We start from the raw sequence: 26,547 nt of genomic DNA, 5'->3' as shown, positions 1-26,547 counted from the left end.
GCAACGCACAAGTCACTGCCGCGGTTCTCCGCGCGCCCCTTTCTTGTCAGGGCTTACTCCCCTGGTCTTCCCGTGAGGCTCCTCATTGCCTCGTGGCAGGCCGTAGGAGCCCATGGAGGGAAAGGAGGAAAGGCAGCAGTAAGTGCTGGGGTTTGTTTTTCTATTTCCCCTTCCGAAAAATGTTTTCCTACTTGGAGGGTTAAGTGAGATCCGAAGGGTGAGTCTTCGGGCCATCAGGGCTTTTCCTCTGCCAATCCCCTTCCTACCTCTCATTTCGAGTATTGAGCGCAATAATACTTTTTAAAACGCACTGTTTACTGGGCACCTACTACGTATCACGCACTTTACATGCACAGCTTGGCCTAAAACTCTTGACGTCATGTAATTTATTAGCAAATTCTGTAGGCTTTACCTTTAAAATATATCCAGAATCCACCACGATTCATCACTTCCACCATCATTACCACCCTGGCCCAAGGACCAGCGTCTCTTACCTGTATACTGCAGAAGTCTTTGCTGCTCCCCTCGCCCCTCTGCAGCCTCCTCAGTGCAGTCTTCTGAGTGGTCATTTTACAACATAAAGTTAGATCACGTTCTCCCTTGGCCATTGCAGAGCAAAAGCTAAGGCTCCTACAGCGGCCAGTGGGGCCTACACAACGTGCGCCTTTGCCTTACTCGGCCCTGTCTGCTCCTTGCCTCCCTCTCCTCCAGCACTGAGGCCTCCCTGAGCCATCTGCAGTGGTTTTCAAAGTGTGGTCCTCAGAACAGCATCAGCATCACCTGGGCGCTTATTTGAAATGCAGTTCTCACGGGCTCCCCTCCACAGACATACCAAATCAGAAACTCTAGAAGCAGCGCATAATTGAGTTTTAACAAGACCTCCAGGTGACTCTGATGTACCCTAAATTTTGAGAACTATTAAATCAAGCAGCTTGTTACAGCTTGTTATGGTGTGGAGCCAGGGGTATGTGCTTCCAAACCTGTATTTTTGTCACTAAAACAGTGGTTCTCAAATTTTAACATACGTGAGAATCACCTAGAGAGCTGGTTAAAAGTTACCTGGGAACCTGCCCCAGAGATTATTTAGTAGGTTGGGAATGGGACCTGTGAATATGTATTTCTGACAAGCTGACAACTGATGCCAGGGCTGCTACTCCAGGAACTACGCTTGGAGAAGCACCGTCCTGAGGTCAGGTGCTTCTGCTTCCAGGCTTCGGCATTCACACGTCCCTCTGCTGGAATGTGCTTCCTTAGATATCCACTTAGCTCTCTCCCCTTTCCTGTCTTTTTTCAGTTGCCACCTTCATAACTCAGCCTCCACCTTATCTAAAAATGCCACCTACCTCCCATATACATGCACTTCTTTCCCCTATGCCCTGCTTTAATTTTGTCCTTAGTACTTAACACCATCTAACAAACTATATATTTTACTTTTTATTTCTCAACTGCCTTACCCCACTGCAATGTAAGGCTCTGTTTCTTTTGTTACTCCTCTATCCTCAGTGCCTCAAACAGCACTGGACACATAGCTCAATAAATATTTATTGAAAGAATGAATTAATGTTATTCTCACATGTCTCACAACAGGTATTATTGTCCTTATCATGCAAAGGATTGGAAACCAAGGCTCAGATAGTGAATGGCAGAGCTGGGATTCCAACCCAGGTCTGACTTATTTCAGAGCCCATTAGTATTTTTAACTGTGCTTTCCTTCTAGTGAGAGATTACTACAGAACCCTACATTTCACATTTATGAGTCAATCTGTAGCCACTCACACCACAAATCCTTCATCACACGAATGCATCAGTATGTGAACAAATAGCTACGGTCCTTTCCTTAAGGCCTGATTCTAGTACAAATTTATTGTTGGGTTACAACTATGAGAAGCAGATGGAAAAAAACTGATGCCAGAAGTCTACAGTGATAAATCAATTAAGGCCTTTAAATAAATTCATCTCTGGAAAGATAACAGAAAAACCTTCAAAGTAATTTACACTTTACCAGTAATCATTTTTTCCAAATCCTTTGCAGAGAGCAACTTCTGCTGGGATACAGAGAACTGGAATACAAGGGTACTGAATGTCGTGTGTGTTTTGGATGAGGCTTGGGTGCGTACAGCTAACGCAAAGCCAGAGTGAAAAACTAGTCCAGCAGATTCACCAGGAATGTGTAAATAGTATAATGCCAATCTGTTTACCTGCAACAATCAGGACAATTGTCCGGATGTTGGGTACATAATGATGAATGAAACCCGATTGTCACTTTAATGGAACTTACTGGCTTGTACAGGATTATTTGTAGTGCTGACTAGAACACGAAAACAAAAAGTAGGTACATAAATGATAAATTGTAGAATGAAAGAAATGAACAAAGTACTAAAATAGAGAATACATGGAGTGGGGAGGGGGGAATCTAGGAAAAGTTTCTGAGGAGATGACTTCAGCTGAGACCTAAATGGTAATGAACCAGCTGTTCAGGGAGCTGGGGAAGAGCAGATGCCCTGAGGCGAGAGGAGACTGGCGTGTTCCAGGAACTGCGAGTAGGCAGGCTGGCTGGAGAAGGGAAGGGAGAGAGGCTTGAGTGGTTGAAGACACTGTGGAGCAGGGCCACACAGGGCCTCAGAACTGCGATAAGGAGGAAGTGTTTTATCGTAAATGCAGTGGAAAGCCACTGGAGGCTTTTAATTGAAAAAAATGACATGGGGTAGAAGAGATGGACCTGCTTTAGTCTGAAGAAAGGTAGGGCCATGGACAAGGCTAAACAGAACTAATCACTTTCTCTAAAAATTTCGCATCTTATTCACTCACCTTCCATGGGTCAGGGCTTTGATTTTTTAAATTTCTATGTAAAAAGAATCTAAATTCAAATATTTTGTTCTTACCTTCCTTTACTTTTCAAGTACGCAAGATTTTAAAATACTCCTGTTACTCCTTATTTAAAAGGAGAAAAAATTTACAAACTATTCCTTTTAAAATATTTTTTAACATTTAAAAATTTCAGTAATTTTTATTTTTCTTCCAGGGTAGTTATTAGAAGCAAAAAATGATGAAATTGAATTAGCTATTCTGATGTCTGCACAGTGGTCTTTTCCTGAAAAGATAAATAATAGTGCTCTTTTGGTAGCTTTTATAAGTTTGCCAGGTGAGCCTTTAAAATTAGTTATCCTTGTCCAGATAGCTAAATATACTAGGTAACTAACTCTTTTTTTGCGGTACGCGGGCCTCTCACTGCTGTGGCCTCTCCCGTTGCGGAGCACAGGCTCCGGACGCGCAGGCTCAGCGGCCATGGCTCACGGGCCCAGCCGCTCCGCGGCATGTGGGATCCTCCCGGACCGCACGAACCCGTGTGCCCTGCATTGTCAGGCGGACTCTCAACCACTGCGCCACCAGGAAAGCCCCTAGGTAACTAACTCTTAAAGAAGATGAGTTAAGATTAGCATGTAACTTAGGCACATGAATAAATACTGTAAACATAATTTGTAAGAATGATCAAATCACTACTCTTTCTTAACTCCAAGCAAATGAATCTGTACACTACATTGGTATATGGTAATAGATAATCACTATTAACACAAATCTCTTTATCTTTTATATAATTTCGAATGACAGGATACCCTCCCAAATTTTAATTGCACCAGCCCCTAATAGTTATTAATAAAGCCTAAATTGTCTTGACACTTGAAATATATTTAAATCTAATTTTATGTAATTATGACTCAGCACTGAAATGCTCATTGGATAAATGATATACTATTTAATTCTGTTTTTCAGACAGCATGAAATAGAAGATGCTGGTATACTGTATGTAACTAAAAAAAAAGAAGAAACGAAACATGAAAAAAAGCCTGGAAAAAGTATTCAACATTCAAAACCATGTGTTGGGAGAGGACATGTATATTATGCTAAATTCATTAACACAAATGTAAGAACATACAATGAACCAGTTCCCTACATAGATCCCAAAAACGAGCCAGATGATCAGGTTGGATTCATGTTCATTATTTACAAATATAGATTTAGATTCAGAAGTGTTTTGCAGGATAATTTTGTCACAGACTACTTAAAGGATGTGACAGATCTCAGACTAATATTTTTTATAATCCAATAGTTAAAAGCAGTACGCTGGAACTATCCTCACTGATAATTTTGCATACAAACTATATATATATATAGGGAAGGAATCCAAATAATTGTTTTTCTAGATCGGGTCAGATTATAGTCACTCAGCGGTGCTTGTGGGTAGGAGGGGTTATTGAAGAAATCTCTCATATTGTATTTGTGACAAATAATATAAAAATTTCCCATGATACTCAGTAATTCAGATACTTTCTATAAAATAGCTACCATTTATTGAAAGTGTATGAAGTGCTAGGAATGAGCTAAGTGTTTTGTATAAGTTATATCCTTTCATCTGCACAACTTCTAGGAGGTATTATTGGAAATAGTTTAGATGATAACATGCTTTAATATAGTAAATTAACATACCTGAGATTACATAGTAAGCAAATGTCACAGTCATGTTTCTGATCCAGGACTGTTGGTTTAGACAAATCACACTTTTATTCACTATCATATTAAATATATTCCATTCTTTTTTTTAGAATCAGGTTCGTTGAGGTATAATTTATTGTATTAATTTCCTGTGTTGCTGTTACAAATTACCACAAACTTGAACACTGGCTTAAAGCAACACAAATTTATTCTCAACAGTTCTGAAGCTCTAAAGTACATAATCTCATTGTCTATTGGGAGAGCTGGTTCCTTCGGGAGGCTCTAAAGAAGAATCCATTTCCTTGCCTTTTCCACCTTCTAGAGGTTGCCTGCCTTGGCTCATGGCCCCTTCTTCAAAGCCAGCAACATACTGTCTTCAAATCTATGACCGACTTCCCTGCCTCCTTCTTCTAAGGACCCTTGTTATTATATTGGGGTCCTCAGAAGAAGAGAATCTGGGATAATCTCTCCTTAGCAAGATCCTTAATCACAGCTGCAAAGTCCCTTTTGCCATGTAAGGTTAGATGTAGTTGTGATTTAACTCAACATTTAAATGGAGATTGCTTTTCGTGAGCTCTCTTTACACTGATAACATCAACTGTTCTTGTCATGAAACAGCACACCATGGCCCTGTGTGTGAATATGAGAGCTTTTGGGGGCAGAAATTCCTGTAGTCAAATATGCTTTCATATCATGTAGTAAACCCTTACAAGGGCAGTTTTAAGGCTCTTTTGTTTTATAAACAAATAATTATTGAGCATTTAAAAGATATTGATAGAACATGCCTCTGGGGGAAATAAATGTGGTACAGAAATCCAGGTTAGTGAAGTCCTCATAATTCTTGCAAAAGTTAATGAATGACTCTCCTGAGCTCTAGTTCAAGGCCAAGTTTAAACCAAACTGTTAACCCATCCTGAACCCCATAAGGAAAAGAAGCTGGTTTGAGAAGAGAAATATGAAACATAAAGAAATTTAAAAATAAATCTAATTTTCTCTTGTTCCTACTTTGTAGGTGTCTTGAAAAAAATAAATGTACAGAAGTGTTAGTAGCTTGCTCTATCAACAAGACTGGGTGCTAGCAGCAGTAGAATCTTTGTTTATTAGTGCTCAAAGCTCCATGAGTCAAAGACCTTAAACAGGTGGTGAAAGTGAGTTTGAAATGAAGTAAGAGGATAGGTAAGAGAGGTTCACAGTGGCTGAAAAAGGAGGGCTGAACAAGGAGGTACAAAGACCAAAGATGCATCACAGAGCTAAGTGTTCACATTGGGCGTGGAGTGAAGGGAATGGACATACTTAAACAAAACTAAACCTACCCCCTCCAACAACAACAACAAACCCTTAAATGTACTCATTTGCAAGTACCCAAGGAGTAATAAAGAATGCTCATTTCACATATTTGTAAACTTTGTTCTTTTATTTAAGATGACAGTTTTCTTTTTAAAGGTTAGCTTGGTTTAAAAAAATTAACTGGCTTATAGTAATACTGGCTTTAAAATAAAAGTAAAGAAAATAAAGTTGCCTAAATATTTCAATTGACATATATCTGTTGTCTTATGTATTTTGCTAAGATAATATCTTTAGAATACCAGGTTGGTCGGTTTTATTTATTTACAAGATTTTTAAGTGAAATAATCAATTATACAGTTCTACATAGGGACATAAAATTGGTGGTGCTAAAAGAAGTAAAAAGGAGCTTTAGCTCAGTTATTTCCAATGAAAACTAATTTGGTTGTCTTTTTAAATATTAGTAAATATTGATATTTCAAAAAAGATTACACTGGGTCAGTATTTTCCAAAACGTATTTTTTTGGAGCACTAGTCCTTGCCAATGTGCTCAATAAAATAAAGTTCCGAAGTCACATATGTTTTGGAAAACCTGTATTTTTATACACCCTTCTCAGAGCTTCACAATTCACATTAGTAGATAAAGGTTCCTGAGAAATCCTGTGGTAAACTTGTTTAACTCAGTATTTGTCAAATTTCTTTAACTATGGAAACCTATTTTATATAACACCTATTAATATGCTGCAGAACCAGTGTTCCACAGAACACAGTGCAGGAATAACTGTTATTGTGAATTGTTATTATGAATTGCTTAAAAAGAGGTATTTTTCAGCGTTCTTTCTGGTCCACAACAAAACACAGAGGAACATAGATACAGTGTAACCCTAGTGTTTGCTATAACACAGCAAATTTTTTAAAGCCACTGAGCTCCATTAAAAAAATATGATACTCTATGTGTAAGGTGTTGTCAAAAGTCCAGATTTCCCTAGGAATCCATAAAGTGTAATTTGATGTCCACAGATCACCACACCGCCACAAGCAGCAGCAGCCATCTTGGCCAGGGCGCCATAGAGCTTGGCACACCACCTCTTATATTCTCTTAACTGGTCCCTCCAGGATACCCCACTTACTTTTTACTACATTTCCCCTAGGATTCTCCCTTAGTTTCCCAAAGAATGGAAGTAAGTAATGTTTACTGGTGCATTTCTGAAGGCAAAGGGCTGACAGAAGTGTAACGTAGAGAGTGCCTCACGGTGGTTTCCGAATGTGACTAAGGGGCCCACAGCACAATGGCTCTTAGGCCTTCCAGCAGCCGGGGTTATAGGGAGCCTTGTCATCAGGAATCACCAGGCACCTCCCTACCATGGAGCCCCAGTGACGGTCATCCTGCAGCAGGAAAAGAGACAGGCTTTGGCCTGGAAGGGAGGACTTCATCCTCTCTCTGGGTGCAAAGTTTTGGGAACAACTCTTTCTGTAGGCAGAACCCCCTCTACAATCTTCAAGATGTGGTCTGACCCCCAAAACCTAGGCAAAGCAATAACATAGAGGACCTTTCCCGGTTTGGTTTATTTAATCATAAATAATTCCACATGCACCTCTCAATCCAATGTAAGTGATGGTACACAGAGCAGTACATTTTTATTCTTAGTCTTTCTCTTCAGTGTGCGGTGAAGGAAAAAAATAAGCCTCTGCCTTTACCTTTTGTCTTATAATCTCTCTGAGCAAATGCTTGGACCAAAAAGGCATGCACATGTGCCTGGGTGCATACACACTCTCTTCCAGGAAGGAACCAGACTTTTCAGGCATAGGGCAGACTATCCAGAAATAGAAAAGATAAACACAACAGTTTTTGAACTGTAGCATTTCATTCTCCTGAAGTGAAGATTCGTCCAATTGACAACACTAATCAGAACACTCACCGACTATAAGGGTCTTGAAGTCATCAATCACACTTCAGAAAAAACTGCTCATTATTTCCTTTATACGCATTTGTGAAACCAAAGAGACCATTTTGGTAAAATTCTAAATTCCAGTCTTCTTGAAAGGTGAATTATCTCTGCTTTAAGGTAGCTTTTGCACTACACTCTTGTTTAAGAAAAAAATTGAAGTCTGCCAGACATCGTGGTTCACTTACTCCAGAGTCACTTCTCCAGTAACTTGGATGTTAGCAAAATAAGTTTCAGATCAACAAAAGAAGATATAAAGAGTACGCCTTAAAACCTTGTCATAGAGGATTTCTCAGGATATTTACTTAGAGCCTCTTTATTTTTATTTTTGAAATAATTTAAATAAATTTGTGTTTATCTGGCTTTGCCTTCCACAGCAGATTTCCTATAGCAATGTAGCACAGAAATCAGAGGCATGCACAGACAAATGACGGACTGAATTGAGGAGGCTCTGCTACCTGTTAGTGATATACCTTGGGGAAGTTACTTTATCTCCCAGCAGTTTTCTCATCTGTACAGTGGGTGTACCCACTTCATAAAATTGTGATGAGAATAAGTGAGAAAAGGCCTAGACCTTGGAGCATAATAAGCACCGTGGTAATCACAGAGTAGGGAAGAGCTGCAAGAAGCAGGCACTCTGACAACAGTAAGACGTGACTATTTTGAGCCAGAGAGTGAGAAGACACCATCTGTGTAGTGATATGTTCTAGAATTCCTAGGATCTACATCAAGTAGATGTAATTCACCTTTAAGTCCATTCTGAAAAATGAGGCATTGGCTGATCTTTCCTACTCTCCAAAATTCCCCACTTCCTATATTTCTTTGATTTCTGCAAACATTCATTTTTACCCCTGGTTACAGGTTGTCACTGGCCTGGAAACTGGCCCTCATTTCCAGTTGCAAAGTGAGTTCTGACTCTGTCTTCATCTGTGCAGGGCTTAGTGCTCTCTTTGGTTCATGTCCATCCCATCTTTTTCAGTTTGAAGATAACTTCCCTTAATGAAGCACCTAAAGTTGAATAGCTCTGACTTTCAGCTCTAAGCAGGGTACTCTTCTCCAAATTCTAAGCCTTTCCTTGATTTCTTGCTGCAACAGAATTTTTTCCCACTGAACACCCTATTTTTGCTGCTTGGTGTATTTCATGAATCTCTTCTAAGCTTCTTGACAGTCTCCTGACAAGCTGACTCCATTAAAGTGTTTCTCCTTTGAATCTGATTTTGTGCACCGCTTGTACACACACCTGTCTCCTTGAAAACAAGCTCATTTGAAAGCTAACTGCCTATGCAGCCACACAAGCTTCTTCAGATGCCTCCTTCTTTTTATATCAATGTAGCTTCAATTGTATTTTCAGAATTTAACTTATTAGAATCTCATATTTATCCACCTTGAATCATATTTTAAAGTCTCTGACAATGCAATCACAGTTGATCTTTTAAAAGGCTGATCTCTTCCCTTAAAGCCCCAGGTAGGTGTTGGAACATACCCAAGGTTACTTTCATTCTCTAATATCCAAGGACTCTGAGGTGTCAAGTTCCCTTTTCCCAAGGTTCTCTTCTACCTTATCAACCAGATTAAAAAGAATTTTTTTACTCAGTACTAAGTTGAGTAACAATTCACCTCACTGCTTTCTGAACTTCTAAGAGATCAAACGTGCTAATGAAGAGTCTTCATTTCCTGCATACTTAGTTCAGGTTTTATTATCAGAAATTCAGGAACACTGGAGATATTTCTGCTTAGAACAAAGTTTCTCAAACTGAATCATTAGTGAGTTATAAATCAACGTGGACTGCAACCAGCATTATGAGATGAAATAGAAAAGTAATATAATAGAAAAACAGCCAAGTGCACTGCGTGTAGTAAGTATTGTTTTGCGAAACCTCTAGTTTTATGTATATGTATGCAGTGGGTACTCTTGCATGACATAAAATGTATTTCATGGTGTGGGTCATGGACTAAAAACTTTGAAAACCACCATCTTAGATGATAATACATTATTTGTATTGCCATAATGAAAAGTACAGAATATAAGTTTTAGATTAAATCATGTTTACTATATACATATGCATACATGTGTACATATGCATACTTACATATATATAAATGGTAGTACAAAACATAGAAACATAACTATTTTGCTGATTTTTACCATTCCATCTGTTGACAGAAGGTAGTTTAAGAAATTAGCAGCTGTATTTTAGCTAAAATTATATGATAATGCATTTTTAGGTGCCTCTTAGGAAATACAGTCTTTATGAAAATATATTTAGTCCTAGATTTCAGAACTCTTATTTTAGTACTAGAAAATCCAATAACTTGTTGAATCAAATTACTGAGCATCAAACACATGAAAATGAAAATGTCCTACAGTATCCAATTTTGTGTTTCCATTTTTTTTTTCCATGAAGGGTGACTGGTGGTCACATGGTAAAGGACTGGAAAATCCCTTCCAACCACCTTATGACACTAAGAGCACCCAGAGGAGTGACTTTAAAAAACCAACATGTCCATTTGTTTCTCCAGTGAAATACAGCAAGTTGCAAAAGCCTTCTTATGGAATAGGTAAGGTTAGCAGTTCTCTACTGTCTCAGGTTACTGCTATCAAATTAAGATGTATTATACGTGCTTGCACCTCCTGGGAAAATTAGTCCTCTACAGGAGTTGAAAATATACATGCAGCAAGTGCAGCCCTTGACAAGTTTGTTCCTTATCCCTTCCTAGTGGATAACTTAGCTCCAAATATGTTTAATACAACATAATAAAAATTGTAATGTTCATTGATAACACCAGCTTCCAAGTCAGAAATTTAGTAGCATTCTGCTCATTATTGCCAGCAAACTTTAAAAATTGTAACTGTTAGGCAACACTATAGAGCAGTATTTTTCAAAGTGTGCATGGAGGGGCACTGGTTTTTGTTGTTTGTTTTTGAATTTTATTTATTTTTTTATACAGCAGGTTATTATTAGTTATCTATTTTATACATATTAGTGTATACATGTCAATCCCAATCTCCCAGTTCATCCCACCACCACCACCACCACCACCACCCCGCTTTCCCCGCTTGGTGTCCATATGTTTGTTTTCTACATCTGTGTCTCTACTTCTGCCCTACAAACCGGTTCATCTGTGCCATTTTTCTACGTTCCACATATATGTGTTAATATACAGTATTTGTTTTTCTCTTTCTGACTTACTTCACTCTGTATGACAGTCTCTAGATCCATCCACGTCTCTACAAATGACCCAATTTCGTTCCCTTTTATGGCTGAGTAATATTTCATTGTATATATGTACCACATCTTCTTTATCCACTCGTCTGTCGATGGGCATTTAGGTTGCTTCCATGACCTGGCTATTGTAAACAGTGCTGCAATGAACATTGGGGTACATGTGTCTTTTTGAATTATGGTTTTCTCTGGGTGTATGCCCAGTAGTGGGATTGCTGGGTCATATGGTAATTCAATTTTAGTTTTTTAAGGAACCTCCATACTGTTCTCCATAGTGGCTGTATCAATTTACATTCCCACTAACAGTGCAAGAGGGTTCCCTTTTCTCCACACCCTCTCCAGCATTTGTTGTTTGTAGATTTTCTGATGAGGGGCACTAGTTTTTATGATGTTTATAGCTACTGCTCAAAAAAAACAGGGGAAGTCAAGTAAGTTTTGGAAAAACTGAATTTATAAAGTTAAACAGTTTTGTGGTTTGTTTGTTTTTTACTACAGAATTCTTAAAACCCTTATTCTAAGCATAAGCATAATGAATTTCCAAGAAGAGGGATAAAGAATGCTATGTTTTCCCAATATTGACAACTTAACCTTTTTTCAGATCATCTCACATGACTGGTATCCCACAAAACATAATTTAGGAAATACTGTTCTATACAGTATTCATACATTTTGAGATCTAAAATTTGTTTTACCTGACAATGTCATTATAATAATCTAGGTCTTTCACATTTATTCAAGTTGTATCTGTTTCTTAACCCAGTACTACTCATCTCTACCGCAGGAGTAGAATTTTTAGCAAGTCTTAAAGAAGTGCAGGATCAAGTCCAAACAAAAATGGATTTATTGAATACCCGCTCTGTTCTCACCCCATACAAAAGTTCATGAGATAAACATCAAATTTTCTGAACACGACAGTAGGCAGCAAAGAATTACTTTTAGACGTCAACAGTCCCTCAGTTTTAGCCTTCTGGCCTCTGTGATTGGCCAGTCTAGTTAAGGATACAAAGGGAAGCTAGATTGAAGGTCAGGATATTAGAAAATGGTCATATTTAACATGATTTCTACCTCAAGGGTGGTAGTTAATAGGGAGGGCCAACTATTAGATAGTCTATAACAATGGCGTCTCTTTTAGAAAGGTAATAAAGTTTCCAATTCTGATTCAAGATGGTAGACTGAGCACAAACATCTAAATCCCCTGCCTTCCAAGATGCTATTGAATGACAGCAAAGCAGTCAACCCATAAAGGACCCATAAAGGTGAAAAGAATGGAAGGAAGAGCTTTCTGGATTTTGAGAAGGAATGGAAGTCTGTTGACAGATAAAAAAGAGCAAAGAAGCAATAGCCTAGAATATACAGAAGGAGATGCAGTGAAGAGCCATTCTGCCTGAAAAAAAACAAAAGTATCTGAAGGCTCAGTCAGCAGACAAAGCATAACAGAAACGGGGGAGGGGAGAATCAGAGGGTTATCTGAAAGTCTGTTTCTTAAATAACTGCTCCAGTCATGAGCACTCTACCGTCTCCCAACATTAAGAATGCTAGAGCCCATTGTCTCAGCTAGATGTCAACTACCACACTAGTTACTTTAGTATTTCAAACTGGTCTCCTATCCTATTCTTAATTTATGAATGGACAACCAAAGACTAGAATTATGCCAAATTATATTTTTTTTAGGTCTGGAGGATAAAATCAAGGAAATATCACAGAACATAAAACAACAACAACACACAAAACCTTAGAAAATATGAGAGTATAAAAGCAAAATGGAGAATCAGTCTTGGAGGTCCAACTTTTCTGGAGCTCCAGAAAAGAGTAAAAACGAAGGCGAGATAATTATATCCACACATAACATCTATTAAGCATATACTATTTGCCAGGTACTTTATGGAACTTTCTAAATGTTTACTCATTCAATTCCCACACCAACCCTATGGCATATAATAGTACAGTAATACTATTAATACTCTCATTTTTCAGATGAGAAAGCAAGCACAGAGTTTAAATAATTTGCCCAAGGCTACACAGCAAATAATTGGTGTTTGAACTTAGTCTGACTCTAGTACCTGTAAAAATAACCAGTACTCTACACAGCCTCTAGATAAATAATAGGAAAATAGTTTCCCAACATAAAGAAGAGCCATTGAAAGGGTCTACTGAGTGTATGAAGGGAAAAAAGATACACACCTATACATCATTATGAAATTGCAAAACAATAATTATAAAGAGAAGATTCCAGAAGTTTCCATTAAAAGAAAACTAAGTCACCACCTAAGGAATAAGTATATGGAATCAAGCAACCCGGATGGAAGAGCACAGTGGAGTTAATGTCTTCAAAGGTCTCAGGGGAAATCATTTTTAACCTAGAAAAGAGGATTTATTTGACGTGTACACTAGAATCTTTTTCTTCCCCAAGTGGCACTGGGCATTGGACCCACTGAGAAAGAAATATAGTCCTAGCACAACATTTGGCTCTTAAGTGAACAAAATTCACGGAATTGTATTGTAAGTGCTACTTAGTAGTTAACGTTTAGCGTTATTCTATAGACACAATATGGAAAATTTAAATATGGTTACAGATCAGAAATATGTTATCAGCTTTAAGAAGAAAAATAAATATACAGTTGACAGAAGATGGGAAGTAGAAGAGGAGAAGGGTGCTAATATCACTATTTAACATATGAGTCCTCAAGAGAGACTACCCAAAATAGATGAAACACGGAATAGAAGATTAAGGCTGAAGTCAAAGGAGTTAATACAAGTACCAATTTCTCTCTCCAGCCCTGGCTTCTTTCCTGAGCTTCAAGCCTGATATCCAACCAACTACTTAACATCTCTTCTTGGATAATTAATCTCCTTTTCAAGCTTAACATGGCTAGAATAGAACATTTCATTTCGCCCATCCAAACCTATCCCCCCATCTCAATTAATGTCATTTCTATTCCCCCAGATGCTCAAGTTTTGATACCTAGAAGTCATTCTAAAACTCCCTACCCTCTACAGCAAATCCATCTTGACACATCTATCTCCAAATTCTATCCCAAATTATCTTACGAATGTAGTGAAGCCACTACTGCCTTGCTTCCTTTCTTCCTCCTCCATAATGTTTTCCACACCATCCTCAGACAGATCTTTTAAAAACATGAAGGACATCACTCTTCCCCTTTGGAGGCTTTAGCTACTTCTCACTGTTTGTAGAGTAAATTTCAAATTCTTTGCCATGGCCTACATGGTCCTATTTGACCTGCCAAATCTACCTAAGCCTCCTATTGCTCCTGATAGCTTGGCATGGGGATTTAGAGAAGGGGCACATAACTCAGACCAAGGAGGTAGAGAATACTTTCTGAAAGTCATGCTTGTTTCAGAACCAATTTATGCCTGTGTACTTGTTACTGTATTTCTATAACTTAATTACATATTATAAATTAAAATCTGAGTAAGAAAAAAAGCAGTTGTTTCTATAAAACATTCAAAGTTGAATACTTTGCAAAGACTTGCTAAAAGGTTAATCACTAACTTTAAAAATGCTAATTAAGCATGGGTAAAATAACTATAAAAGAAGAGCTAGAGGGAATTTTTTAAATCTTGAAAGATGCTGTACTCATTTTCCTTCAAATGCATCCTTAAGTTTCCATTCTGTGTTAAAGAAACGGAAAATGAAAAGGACACATTAGGCGTGGGGTTTGTGCAAGAAATATAAAGTGGAATTCCAACCAACAGGTACTTCCTCAAAGAAAATGCCTTTGCACGTCAATAAAATTTTGGTGAATGAACTGGTTAAAGGAAAATAAGTATGGTTTACATAATTTTCTATGATTCTTTGCCTTAACTGACTTTTTTGTTAACTAACCAGTCAGGTCTCAGTACTTTCTCATAAGGAGCAGTTGTTTCTTCTCTAGTTCAAATAAGGGATGTGGTGGAAGATGAGACAGAGAGATAGGCTTTGTTCTAGGATGATCAGGCAGGGCCCGGTCATTTCATAAGGGAACAACCATAATCAGTGTCTGTAGGTCTGTCAATTTTCCCTTAGAGGAATCCTCCAAGCCTCTGCCTGGAGTGGAGGACAGAAAATCTGGGAGTCTCTCAAACAATCTTCAGTTTACAGCTTCGACTTGTACCACTTCCCATGCTCCCTGCCTCAGAAGCGTCTGATGCCTCCAATTCCCGAGCCTCACTGGAAGGCTGTGGCATGAATTGGCTTGATTTTCACCCCCCCTCCTCCGCAAGCCCTTAGCTTCCAGTTTACTGGACTCTACTCAACTCAATTGCCACTTATCCATCTGCTTTCCAGCTTCCAAATTTGTTAATATGTCTGCTCGCATTTAGTTCTCTTTTTTCCTTAAGGCTTTAAGCCCTTTTAATTTCTTTACTATCATTGTACTATCTTCTTCCTCTCTCTCTCTGTGTCTGTTCTTTTACTGGTATTTCTCATTGCCAAAATCATTATTATATTCCAGGTCCTACCACTATGCTCAGACTCAACAAATATTTATTGATTAGTTTAATGATAATTACATATTATTCAACAGATTAAAGTCATAATGTAATTTTAACTAATATACACACCACAATATAAACCTGCAATTTATTCATATTTTAGATGGTGTTTGGGTACTAGATGAGAATGATATTTAAAAGAAAATATTTTATGTAACATTTAAACTATAACTAGTATATAAACTAGTCTGTATATGCCAGATTTTTAATGTATATATATATGTGTGTGTATACATATATGCATATAGACAGAAAATGTGTATATAAACATGCATTAATAGCAAAAGTCATCTCATAGTCATTCTGTTCCATCAGCCCACTTAATTACGCCTGGTTTTTGGCATTTCAGCAATGTCATCTTGTACTGATAATGAAAGTGCCCTTTATGTCTTGTACCACCACACAATTTCCTGGCTGCCATCCATGGTCAGTTCAACAAACGGCTATGCTCCATCATATCTGAGTCCCTGTAAGAATGAGTGTTCACTTTGGGTTTTATATAATAAAACTTTATAAATTGGAAAAGCTGATCTAATTGGTAAGGGAGGTGTTTCATACTTAAATAAAACTTTGGCTGTTTATCAATTACTTGATATTTTAACATTCTTTAAAATTGTGAATTCAGATACGGTGCTAAAAATATTTTTCTAAAATAGGTTTTAGTTTGTGTTGCTTCTTTTGCATCAAGGTATAACATAACAATGATTTCTTGCTACAGTTGTATTCAAGTTTCTCTTTTTCACTGTATTGTGAAAATCTGTACTGTTATTTTTACATTAATAATCCATTTATGTAAGATGAAAATAAATACTACTTAGAAGAATGGGGTTTCTAATAGAAAAATAATACTGATAAATGTTTTTTAAGTAGATACAAATGAAAAGTTAAGAAAATTTCTCAAAACAAAAGCTGCTAAATCCACATCAATATGAGGAACAAGTTGTGTGTTTGAATAAATCCTGGCTTTGTTGATAAAATATAGATGGCTAGACACCAACTTGTTTGGTGTATCCTTGTTTGGAAAATTCCTATTTTAATTAGAAGTTTCCAAGAAACAGAGAGTGAATTTCAAACATTCTTCATAGACTTTGGCTTACTTTTTGTAAGCCTCATCTAACAAGGCTTCTTTTAAGTAATTATTTTGGGTCCGATTTGAATTCTTGAGTAACCACTAAGAACTTGAATATCTTCTTTGATGTTTTCCCACTTAGATGATCTTCATTATTGTGGGCTTCTTTAAAAATCACATATATTTGCATAAATGAACATGGTAGTTATGTTTACTTTTAATAGGTATAATGTCTGGGTAAGGAACTTCTTTCTATAATAGTTTAGATTACCTTTCTTGCCCCTTTATTGGTCCCCATGAAGATATTTTTTTAAGTTATTATTTTCAAGATTCTGGGAGGTTCTAGATCACTATATAAAAGATGATTCATTTTAATTGATTTAATTGACTTCCTTCTTAAGTCTTTCTGTTTGTTATCTGCATAAGAAGTCAGTCCAACATTTAGTTGCTTAAAACAACAATCATTTTATTTGCTCATGATTCTGTAGTCTGGGCTGAGCTCAGGTGGGCAGTTCTTTGGCCATTCTTGCTGGTGAGCACTTGAGCGACTGAATTTAGTTGGTAGGTCGTCTGGGAACTGAACTCGGCTGGGACACTGGAATGATTGGGCCTGACCTTCTCCATTTGGTCTCTGCGTGTGGTTTCTCCAGCAGGGTAGATGGAACTGGCATAGTATTGCTTCTGCCACATCCTATTGGTTGAAGCTAATCACAAGGCCAGTACACATTCACAAGGGGACTGTACAAGGATGCAAATACTGGGAGGCCTGATTCTCTGGGGTCACCAATGTAACACCTTACTTCAATGTCTTTAAGTAGTCCTTTCCATGAGAGTTTAGGAATGGCCAACTCTTCATTTTTCTTTGTCTGAAAAGGTCTTTAAATTGCCCTCACTAATAGATGAAAGTATAGCTGGGTACAGAATTCTATATTCATAGTTACTTAGCTTTTACACTAGGAAGGTATTATTCCATTGTCATCTGGATTCTATTGTTATGTCAGGTCTGAAAGCAGTCCAGTTGTTAATCCTTTGAAGGTAACTTGTTTCAGTAGAAGATTTTTTATGTTCTATGGGGGTCTTTGCATACAGAAAGAGATATTTATTTATGGTTAAATTAATATTCTAGTTTTAACATTATAAATTTAAAAATATTTCTTTAAGCCCTTAATTTTTAAATATTGTATAATATTAGAATAGTAAGTTTCACTTGTTCTTTGGTGTTTAACTCAGCTTGAACAAATGAAATACTCCTTAACAATGACTTATTTACAAACATAGTCAATTAAATTCCATTAATATTTTAAACTGCATTTGGTGATTTAATTATATTCTGTTTTCCTCTTAACACTTTAAATACCTAACAAGGAAAATGTAGAACTTTGACCATCAAAACCTTCCCAAACAATTAAAAAATTCTTGTAATAAGAGCTAATGAGACCCTAATACATTAAAAAAAATGTTTTTAATAAAATAAAATTTAAAAAAAAACCTTCCCCAATTAAAAAATTCTTGTAAATCTAATAAATTAAACCTATAAATATAGTAAATACATATATGTCAAACATTTTAATACTCTTTATAAACTTAATCATATTTCCCTAAAACTGTCAACACTAGAAAACTATCAGATCAAATTTTCTTCTGACATATTACATAACAAATTATAGATTTAAATGTATTTGCTTTATCATCTCTACATTTAATCCCAAACCTTCCCAAAATTAAAAGACTTACTGAATATTTATTTTAGAAGAACTGTGTTGGTTGGTAGAATACTGGTTTTGAATATTAGTAAGGTATTAAAGTATTTGTTTTGAAAAAAAGTTACCCTGTGACCAATCTTTGTTACCCTATATGAAAAATATGCAATATACTATTTGTATTAAATCTAGTTTATGGCGAGGCATTTTTGTTATCATTACAGAGGGCTTTTAATGATGATATAGATTTTGCTCTATGCATTTCTCTCACTAAGACAAAGTGAGAGAATTTAATTCATCATACTTTTAAGTTTTCCTTATAGTAGGTGGATATGACCTGTGTTGTCCAAGGACAGGTTCCTGTGTGGGAAATTGCTGGCATTGGATTCTACCCAGGTAGGAGGCATAAAAGTTTCTAGTTTGGGTCAGCTGATTGTTTGCCCCAACTATTATTGCCATTAATGGCAGCTGCCCTGTTAAAAAATTGCCCTTGATTGTTTTTGACAAATGCCTTTAGGGGAAAGGCTATTTACACTGAGAGAGGCTGAGTCATTGTCTATAAAGACAAGCCCTAGGAATGGAGTTTCCAAAGAACTGCCAGCCAGGTTAAATAACAATTCTTTGAGTTCAGGTTTGTGGGAAGTTCCAAAGCCAGTGGTTCTTTTCAGTGGCTGCTAAGCTTCTTGCTGATTTTCACCATAAATTCAGGGCTGTTAGTTTCCAAGGCTTATGACAAGGTGGGGACAGGGGCATGAAAACTGGGCCAAAGGCCTGCTTTTATTACAGAGATTAAGCCATTTTTCTTGAATAAATGCTTCTCAGATTGTTGCAAGCCTTTGGTTAATTTCCAAAGTTCTGAAAAAGTTGATTTTGATTATTTTTGCCAATGTTCTCAATGCTTTTATGGAGAAGCAGTTTTTTTGGAGGTTTTTACTCTGCCATTCCCACTGATGTCCTATCCCTTTTAGTTTTCATGCTACAAATATTTTTTCCCAACCTATCATCTCTGTTAACTTTGCTCATGGTGTACAGAAATAAATTTTGATGTAATCAAGTTTATTAAGTTTTCACCTATGGTTTGTGCATTGGGTGTTTATGATGAGTTTTCCTACCCTTAGGTCACAAAAATATTCTCCTACATTTTCTTCTCTTGGTTTTATCATTTTACCTTCCATAATTATGTATTTAACTCTATAGCTCAGCTTTATGTGCAGTATTAAATAGGGAACCTATTCCATTTTTCTCCATGCAGTGAACAAGTTTTCTGGATACCATCTACTAAACAATCTACACTTCTGTCATTAACTTGGGAGACCTCCTTAATTGTATGTTAGGGTTCCCTATATGAATAAGTCTGTCTCTGAACTCTGTTACATTCCTTAGGTTAATTTTCAGTCCTTGGATCATTACTAAAATGTTTTAATGATATAGATTTTTAGCTTGTCTTAGTATCTGACAGGGAAATTCCTCATTCTTTGCTCTTCCTTTTCACAGTTAAGCTCTCTATTTATGGACCTTTATTTTTCCATTTCAATTTTGGAATTTATGACATTTCTCAAAATATCCAGCTAGAACTTTGATTGGGTTGTGTTGACATTATAGATTAATTTAGGAAAAACTGTCACCTTTACAGTAACATACTATCCCATCCTATCTAAGGGAATGGAAAGTCTATTCAGCTCAATTTTTGTCTTTGAGTTAAAAAATTTTCTCTATAGAGATCTTGTGAAGTCTTACTTTCTAGAAACTTTATACTGTATAGTTTTATTCCTACAGGGACTGTATCTTATTTTTCCTTTTGTTTTCTAGTAGGTTATTTTTATTATAGCAAAATGCTTTTGATTTTTGTACACTTATCTGCTTGCCTTGCTATACCCTTATTCTCATTTTTTTTTTTTTTTTTTGCGGTACGCGGGCCTCTCACCCTGTGGCCTCTCCCGCTGCAGAGCAACAGGCTCCGGACGCGCAGTCTCAGCGGCCATGGCCCACGGGCACAGCCACCCCCGCGGCACGTGGGATCCTCCCGGACCGGGGCACGAACCCGCGTCCCCTGCATCAGCAGGCTGACTCCCAACCACTGCGCCACCAGGGAAGCCCTATTCTCATTATTGATTCTAGTGGTTTTTCTATTCAGGTAATTATATTACCTACAAATAATGACAGCTTTTTCTCTTCCTTTGCAATCATTATACTACTTTTTTCATTTTTTATAATATTCACCACAATCTCCATTAATATGTTAAACAGTAGAATTTTAGTTCTGAGTTATTATAGGTGTAATACTTATTTTTCTGTTCCTTAGTCATTGTCTTTTTAAGGAGGCAAAACGTTTTGTTATTTTCTTCCATATACCTTAGGCACCCTCCTTGATTTATTTCTATTCTTATTTGAGTTCTTCCTCTAGAAATTTTTTGAAGTGGTCTGTTTATGGGGAAATATTCTGAGGCCTTCTTTGCCTCCCAATATTTTTAAATTTTGGCTTCATGGTTAAATGACAGTTTGGTTGGATATTAAAATATTAAAATTCCAGGCTTAAAGGTTTTTTCCCTTTAATATTTAAAAAATATTAATAAGTTATTATGTGTCCAATGTTGTCAAATTTGATATAAATCTGCTTCTTACTCCTTTGTAAGTAATCTACCTCTCCTCTTTGAAACATTTAGAATTTTTTCTTTGTCTCAGATGACCTTAAATTTCTCTATAAAGTGTCTTACATGTGAGTCATTTCTTATCTACCACACAGGACTGGGAGGAGAGTGAGTCAAGTGAGAGGTCTAGGGTGCAAACTGTAAGGAGGCACTCACTCCCAGGATCATGCAAGTGCCTCCTTACATTTTGCATCCCATGAGCTTCACCTGCCTCATCTTACTCCTGGCCCTGCTACCTGTTTGGTAATCTGTGAGCCCTTTCAATCTGAGGTCTTTGGGCTTTCTTTAATTCTTATGTATTTATCATGTTTATTTCTTTAAACATTTCCTTTTCTCTGTTTCTTCTTCTAGGTTTCCTGGATTCTAGTGTTGGTATTTCTATGTCTCTTAGCTTTTCTATCTTTATCAATGTCTCTTAGCTTTTCTATCTTTATTTCTTTCTCCTTTCCAGATTCCTTCTGGGAAAGCTTCTCAGTCTGATTTTCTAGTTCATAACTCTTATTTTTATCTCACCATTTCTACTTCAAGTATTATATTTTTATTTCTAATATTTTACATGATTCTTTTTTATGACCTCTTATTCTTGCTTTATATTAATAATACCTCCTGTACCTTTGAGTATATTTGTTATGCTTATTTTATTCTTGGTACATAGGTTCTAATAATTTTGCTTCACATAGTGTACGTTTTAAATCTTATTGTCTTTCTTTAACAGTGTCTCTCTAGTTTATCTTAGGTCATATTCCCCAAGGGGAATTATCAGCCCTGTGTGGGCAAAGGCTAAAGACCAGGGTCTGGCTTGTGTACCTCTCAAGGAATTTAAGGAAAGAAGATGAAGGTCAGGCTGGAGAGGGTCAGGCCTGACAAAACCAGTTTTGACCATCTCCATTTGTTGTCCCTATTTGAGACCAATCCTCTACTCAGGGCTCCACTCCTTTCCCCTTTAAACTCCTAAAAAGAGGCATCACCGAGAGAAGGCAATCTCTTGATGTTTTTAATCCACCAGCACTGACAATTGCTCTGGGAGTGCTGGAGAAGGAAATGCCCAAGGGGCTGCATGCATCCATTTTCATCAGCTCCTTACCCTGGAGGGATTTCTGTGCTGCTCCAAACACATGGCTAGACAGTTGCTGCCAGTTTCTGCCACCCTGAGGCAAACAGTGATCTTCCCAAAGCAATGTGGGAGAAAGTCAAGAGCAGATTTTAAAAGCTCTCCCAACCTATTCTCTACTGTCTACATCTGATCTCCCTACCCTCCAGCCCAAGCTGCCACCAACCCTTCATAGCAGTTTACTAAACCCTTTGGTTTTCTCCCAGCATTTTGATAGTTCATCACATTCATGCTTCTCCTCTTCCATGGTTTCCCTTTTGTCAGGATGCAAAAGAGCTTGCCCCTTGCCTAACTTAGAAGTCCCTTTCTAATTTGACCTAGCATTCTAGAGACTTTATAAACACTGTCTTTAATCCTCACAGCTCTGAAAGCAAATTATTATTATTCCCATTTTAGGGAGAAGAAATTGAATCTCATTGAAGTTAAGTGATTTGTCCAAAGTGACACAACTAGGAAATGCAGTAGAGCTGGAATTTGAAAGCACGTCTATCTTATCCCAAAGCCCGTCTATCTTATCCCAAAGCCCATGCTTTGGATACTCCATTAACCCCACCTGATTAATGCCTAAATTTAGACCTGCCTCATTTTATTCAGAGTTATCAGACTATGTTCCTGGAAACACTAACATTCTGTGAGCCAGACCATGGCGTTCACCCCAAAACTGATAGTCTTTTCTGATTTGGTGGAAAAATATAACTTATGGTTAGAATTTCTCAACGTAATAGTTGTCCACAAATTTATGTTAAATCTTTGGCACCTGCTCTCTTTTGTGTGTTAGCAAATCCTAAAAGAAAGGTAATGATTAAGTAGAAAATGAGTTTTGAGTATCTGATCTCAATTAGAAATCAAGGAAATGTTATCAATTAGCATTTTTCCCTGCTAGCTAGAAAAGACTGCCATCTCACATTATGTAATGTATAAATATTGGAATAATCATTCTAGCTAGTAAAATTAGTTTATATCAATGTCTGAATATTGAATTAAATTCATGAATGCTTAATAAATGTGAATTTACTAACATATTTTTCCTCTTATATATTCTCCCTAATTTTAAAGTCATGGTTTTTCCAATTTAAATTTTATTTTTTAATAGTTAATACAGGCATACAGTACAAAATTCAAATGGTACAATAGGGAAAAGAGTGAAAGTGAATCCACTCTTCTCCACCTCTGTCCTCCAGCCAGCTAATTCTCTCCCCCTGCAACAACCACTGTTATCAGTTTCTTGTTATCACTCCATAGATATGGTAGGTGTACATATTATCTTATGTACATATTTTTCTATAAAAGGGAGAAATTTTTAATTTTTTCCTTGACAGAATTTTATGTCACTAAACTGGGTGTTACTCTGACTCCTTACATAACGTAGTGTGCTAAAAGCAAAACTAAAGTGAGTTTTTAAAATTTTTAAAAATTTTAAACATAGAGAAACCAATATAATGAACCCCTATATAGCTATTACACAGATTGGAAGATTATTTAAAAGCGATTTTTAAAGAATTTAATACTCTCACAAATTTTCAGAGCCTTTGTCAATGGGAAATGAAAAGAATTGTGTGTTCAAGTGCAGTAGCCCTGGAATCTTCCAGTTCATTTGTCAGTGCTAGCAGGGAGCAACTTACGCATAAATTTCTCAAAGCCTTTTCAGTAGTAAAAATAAGTTGACAAATAAATTGTACTTATGCTTTTCCTAACACTTTGGTTGGCATATGTGCAAGAAGTAGATCTAACAGTTGACTTTTAAAAGCCATTATTACATTATTATTAGTTTTTAAAATTACTAGCAATTCCACCTGTGGGGCTAATTTGGTTGTTTTGATTTGGTTCTTTTCATGGAGAAAGAATGATGAATCTATTATTGTATTATTTAGATGTGTTTAGGTAACCTTTCATACTTAAAAGAATTTCGTTTCGTTAACATTTTTGATAAAGCAAAAATATTATAAATACTGATTACATTTCCATATACAAATCTTTTATCCTGACTTCACAAAATCTCTTTTCTCCCCTTAGTTCCACTTGCCTCTCCTGATGCATCAGCAGAACTCCAAAAGAATTTTATAGAACGCATCTCTTTTTCACATCAATATGATGCCAGGAAAACACCCAGTGAGCCTATCCGGGGAAGGGTAAGTCAGTATTTAGAATCAATTACTTAATACTTTATGATGGGATAGATTTATGGTAGAACTCTAAGCCTTTCAAGTCATAATCATATTTCTCAAAGTTGATTTAAACAAACTAACATGGTTATTAGGAGGATAAAATCTTAACCACATGTCATAGTCAAAACTAAAGAATTATGTCATAATTTTGGATCAGTCTTTGGAATTTGGTTCAAATTATTAAAATCATTTCACTTAAGATAATATCAAAGCAACCTGCTAAAGTTTTTGATATGCTTATGTATGTGTGTGGCAGGGGGATGCATATAAGTTTTATAAATTGAACAGTAATGTAATAGTCAATTGCTGGATTTTTTCCCAACTACAGATGTTTGTTTTCATATTTCACCATAGCTAATAATAATAACATTTCACAACAACTATTAGTTGTTGGAAGTAATAGACGTTTATGATGCAATCATAAATCCTTAGGTCTATGAACTGCAGTTTCTATCGTATCCATAGCAACCTGCAGAGCAAGAAATGAAATTGGATATGAATAGTCTCATACAATTCAAATGACAGAAAAATTGAGAATGGGAGATAATGAGATGCCGCTCCTTTGACTTTCTGTTTTTCCCTTCCTGTTCATTTTCTGGTGCACCCTTGTTCATAATTGGTTTAAATGGTTCACCAATAATTATTATGCTTCCGTCTTCAGTTTCGAACTAAGGTGACAGCCAATGAAGAGGCAGAGAAATAAATGCCTGCTTCAATCAGGACTTGAGCTAATACATGAACTCAGGTCACAGCTGCATCTTCCAGCAACTTGTGTGCCCTGGTTAATGTCAACTTTGTTTTCCTTTCCAGCGACATGGAGTTTTTGTGCAGACAGAGATAAAACCAGGGAGTAGGCCAACAGTTCCTAAGAGAACAGAGGTATTACTGAATGCTCCAGGGTCATGCTCATCAGAACAGTCCAAAAAAACAGAGAAAGGAAACTCAGCGGAAAGCAAAATGATCTCACCCGGTCTCTGCCGACAAAATTCCCAGGAGTTGTTAGAGACTAAAACTCACTTATCAGAAACAGACGTCAGAGAGGCAGCCAACACATGTCCCAGAAGTCTTGAGAGAAGGGAGAAGACTACAGACGTCTTTCAAATAACTGCAGTAAAAGCTCTTCTCATCAGGCATGATTCTTTAAGTCCACCAATAAAAAGTCAGGATAAACCAGGATAAACTACCTTCTTCAAATAAAAACATAGTCCTTAGAATGTAGACGATTTCAGAATCATCATACAGGCCCTCACATTTGCTTTTTCTGTTATCAATAACCTCAAAAATGACAACTTACGTAAATGGGAAAATGAAAAAAGGTAATAAAATACACCAAAAATTTAAGTGTGGTCTCCAATGAGTGATGGATATGAGACATATTTCTATGTTAGATTGTTTCTAGCCATGGCTCTAGAATCAAACTGGGGCTGGAATTTGGGCTTCACCACATAGAGGCTGTGTGACTTTGGGTAAATTACTTAACCTCTCTAGAGTTCAGTTTCCTCATCTGTAAAATTAGGATAATAGTAACTTCATAAGGATATTGAGCATGAGATCATACACATTGATCAGTGATCAATGTAATCACATTATCACTATTACTATAATTAAAATTTCAATTTAAGGATAACATTCTCCTATAACCTTGAATTCTCCTCCTTATTCTAAAACTTTGAACACTTCTATATACAATTAAGAGTGTAAAAACTAAAAACCTTTCTCCCAGTACAAGATACACACACACACACACATTTTTTTTTTTTTTTTTTTTTTCTGTACGCGGGCCTCTCACTGCTGTGGCCTCTCCCGCCGCAGAGCACAGGCTCCGGACGCGCAGGCTCAGCAGCCACGGCTCATGGGCCCAGCTGCCCCGCGGCATGTGGGATCTTCCCGGACCGGGGCACGAACCTGTGTCCCCTGCATCGGCAGGTGGACTCTCAACCACTGCGCCACCAGGGAAGCCACACACACACACTTTTAATTGAAAGGCATGAGTACACAGAATATCAAAATATTTCCTAAACTGATTTCTATTTTATTTAAATTATTTCTAGCACTAACTCAACCTTTGCTTTTTGGCAGAGTTTGGTATGGGTAATTCTACCAGTTATTCTATTTGGTACATTTTGGTGTGCCAAAAATGTATCTACTATAAGCTGTGTTATGTTGCACACAAGTGGAAGTAGGTGAAGTATTCCTCTGCTGCCCCAAAGAGTATTTACATGCCCAACGAATTTCCATGGGAACATATCCATTGTACACTATTATCTATAGTACTGGTAAGACTACAGGTGTATCTTTATTCCTCCACTAAAGACATTTTAATAGACTGCAAACAAATAAATGCCATTATTAAATATTTGTGTATTGGGAACTTCTGGTTCTTACAACATGGCAGATTAAGGTGAATAGTGAACCCCT

The 26,547-nt window shown here is 36.9% G+C and overlaps 1 protein-coding gene across 1 annotated transcript; it reads left to right on the top strand.

The window, feature by feature from the left end:
• Positions 1-25,347, top strand: C13H2orf73 (chromosome 13 C2orf73 homolog). Its single transcript, XM_049695983.1, has 6 exons — positions 1-138; positions 2,033-2,109; positions 3,772-3,982; positions 10,127-10,280; positions 23,978-24,093; positions 24,940-25,347. Exons 2-6 carry the CDS (start codon positions 2,081-2,083, stop codon positions 25,306-25,308), a joined length of 879 nt encoding a protein of 292 aa, XP_049551940.1. The 5' UTR covers positions 1-138; positions 2,033-2,080; the 3' UTR covers positions 25,309-25,347.
• The last annotated feature ends 1,200 nt before the right edge of the window (positions 25,348-26,547 follow it).

Source organism: Orcinus orca, chromosome 13 (genome assembly GCF_937001465.1).
Source record: "Orcinus orca chromosome 13, mOrcOrc1.1, whole genome shotgun sequence".
NCBI lineage: Eukaryota > Metazoa > Chordata > Mammalia > Artiodactyla > Delphinidae > Orcinus > Orcinus orca.
This window is presented reverse-complemented; position numbering and strand designations above follow the sequence as displayed.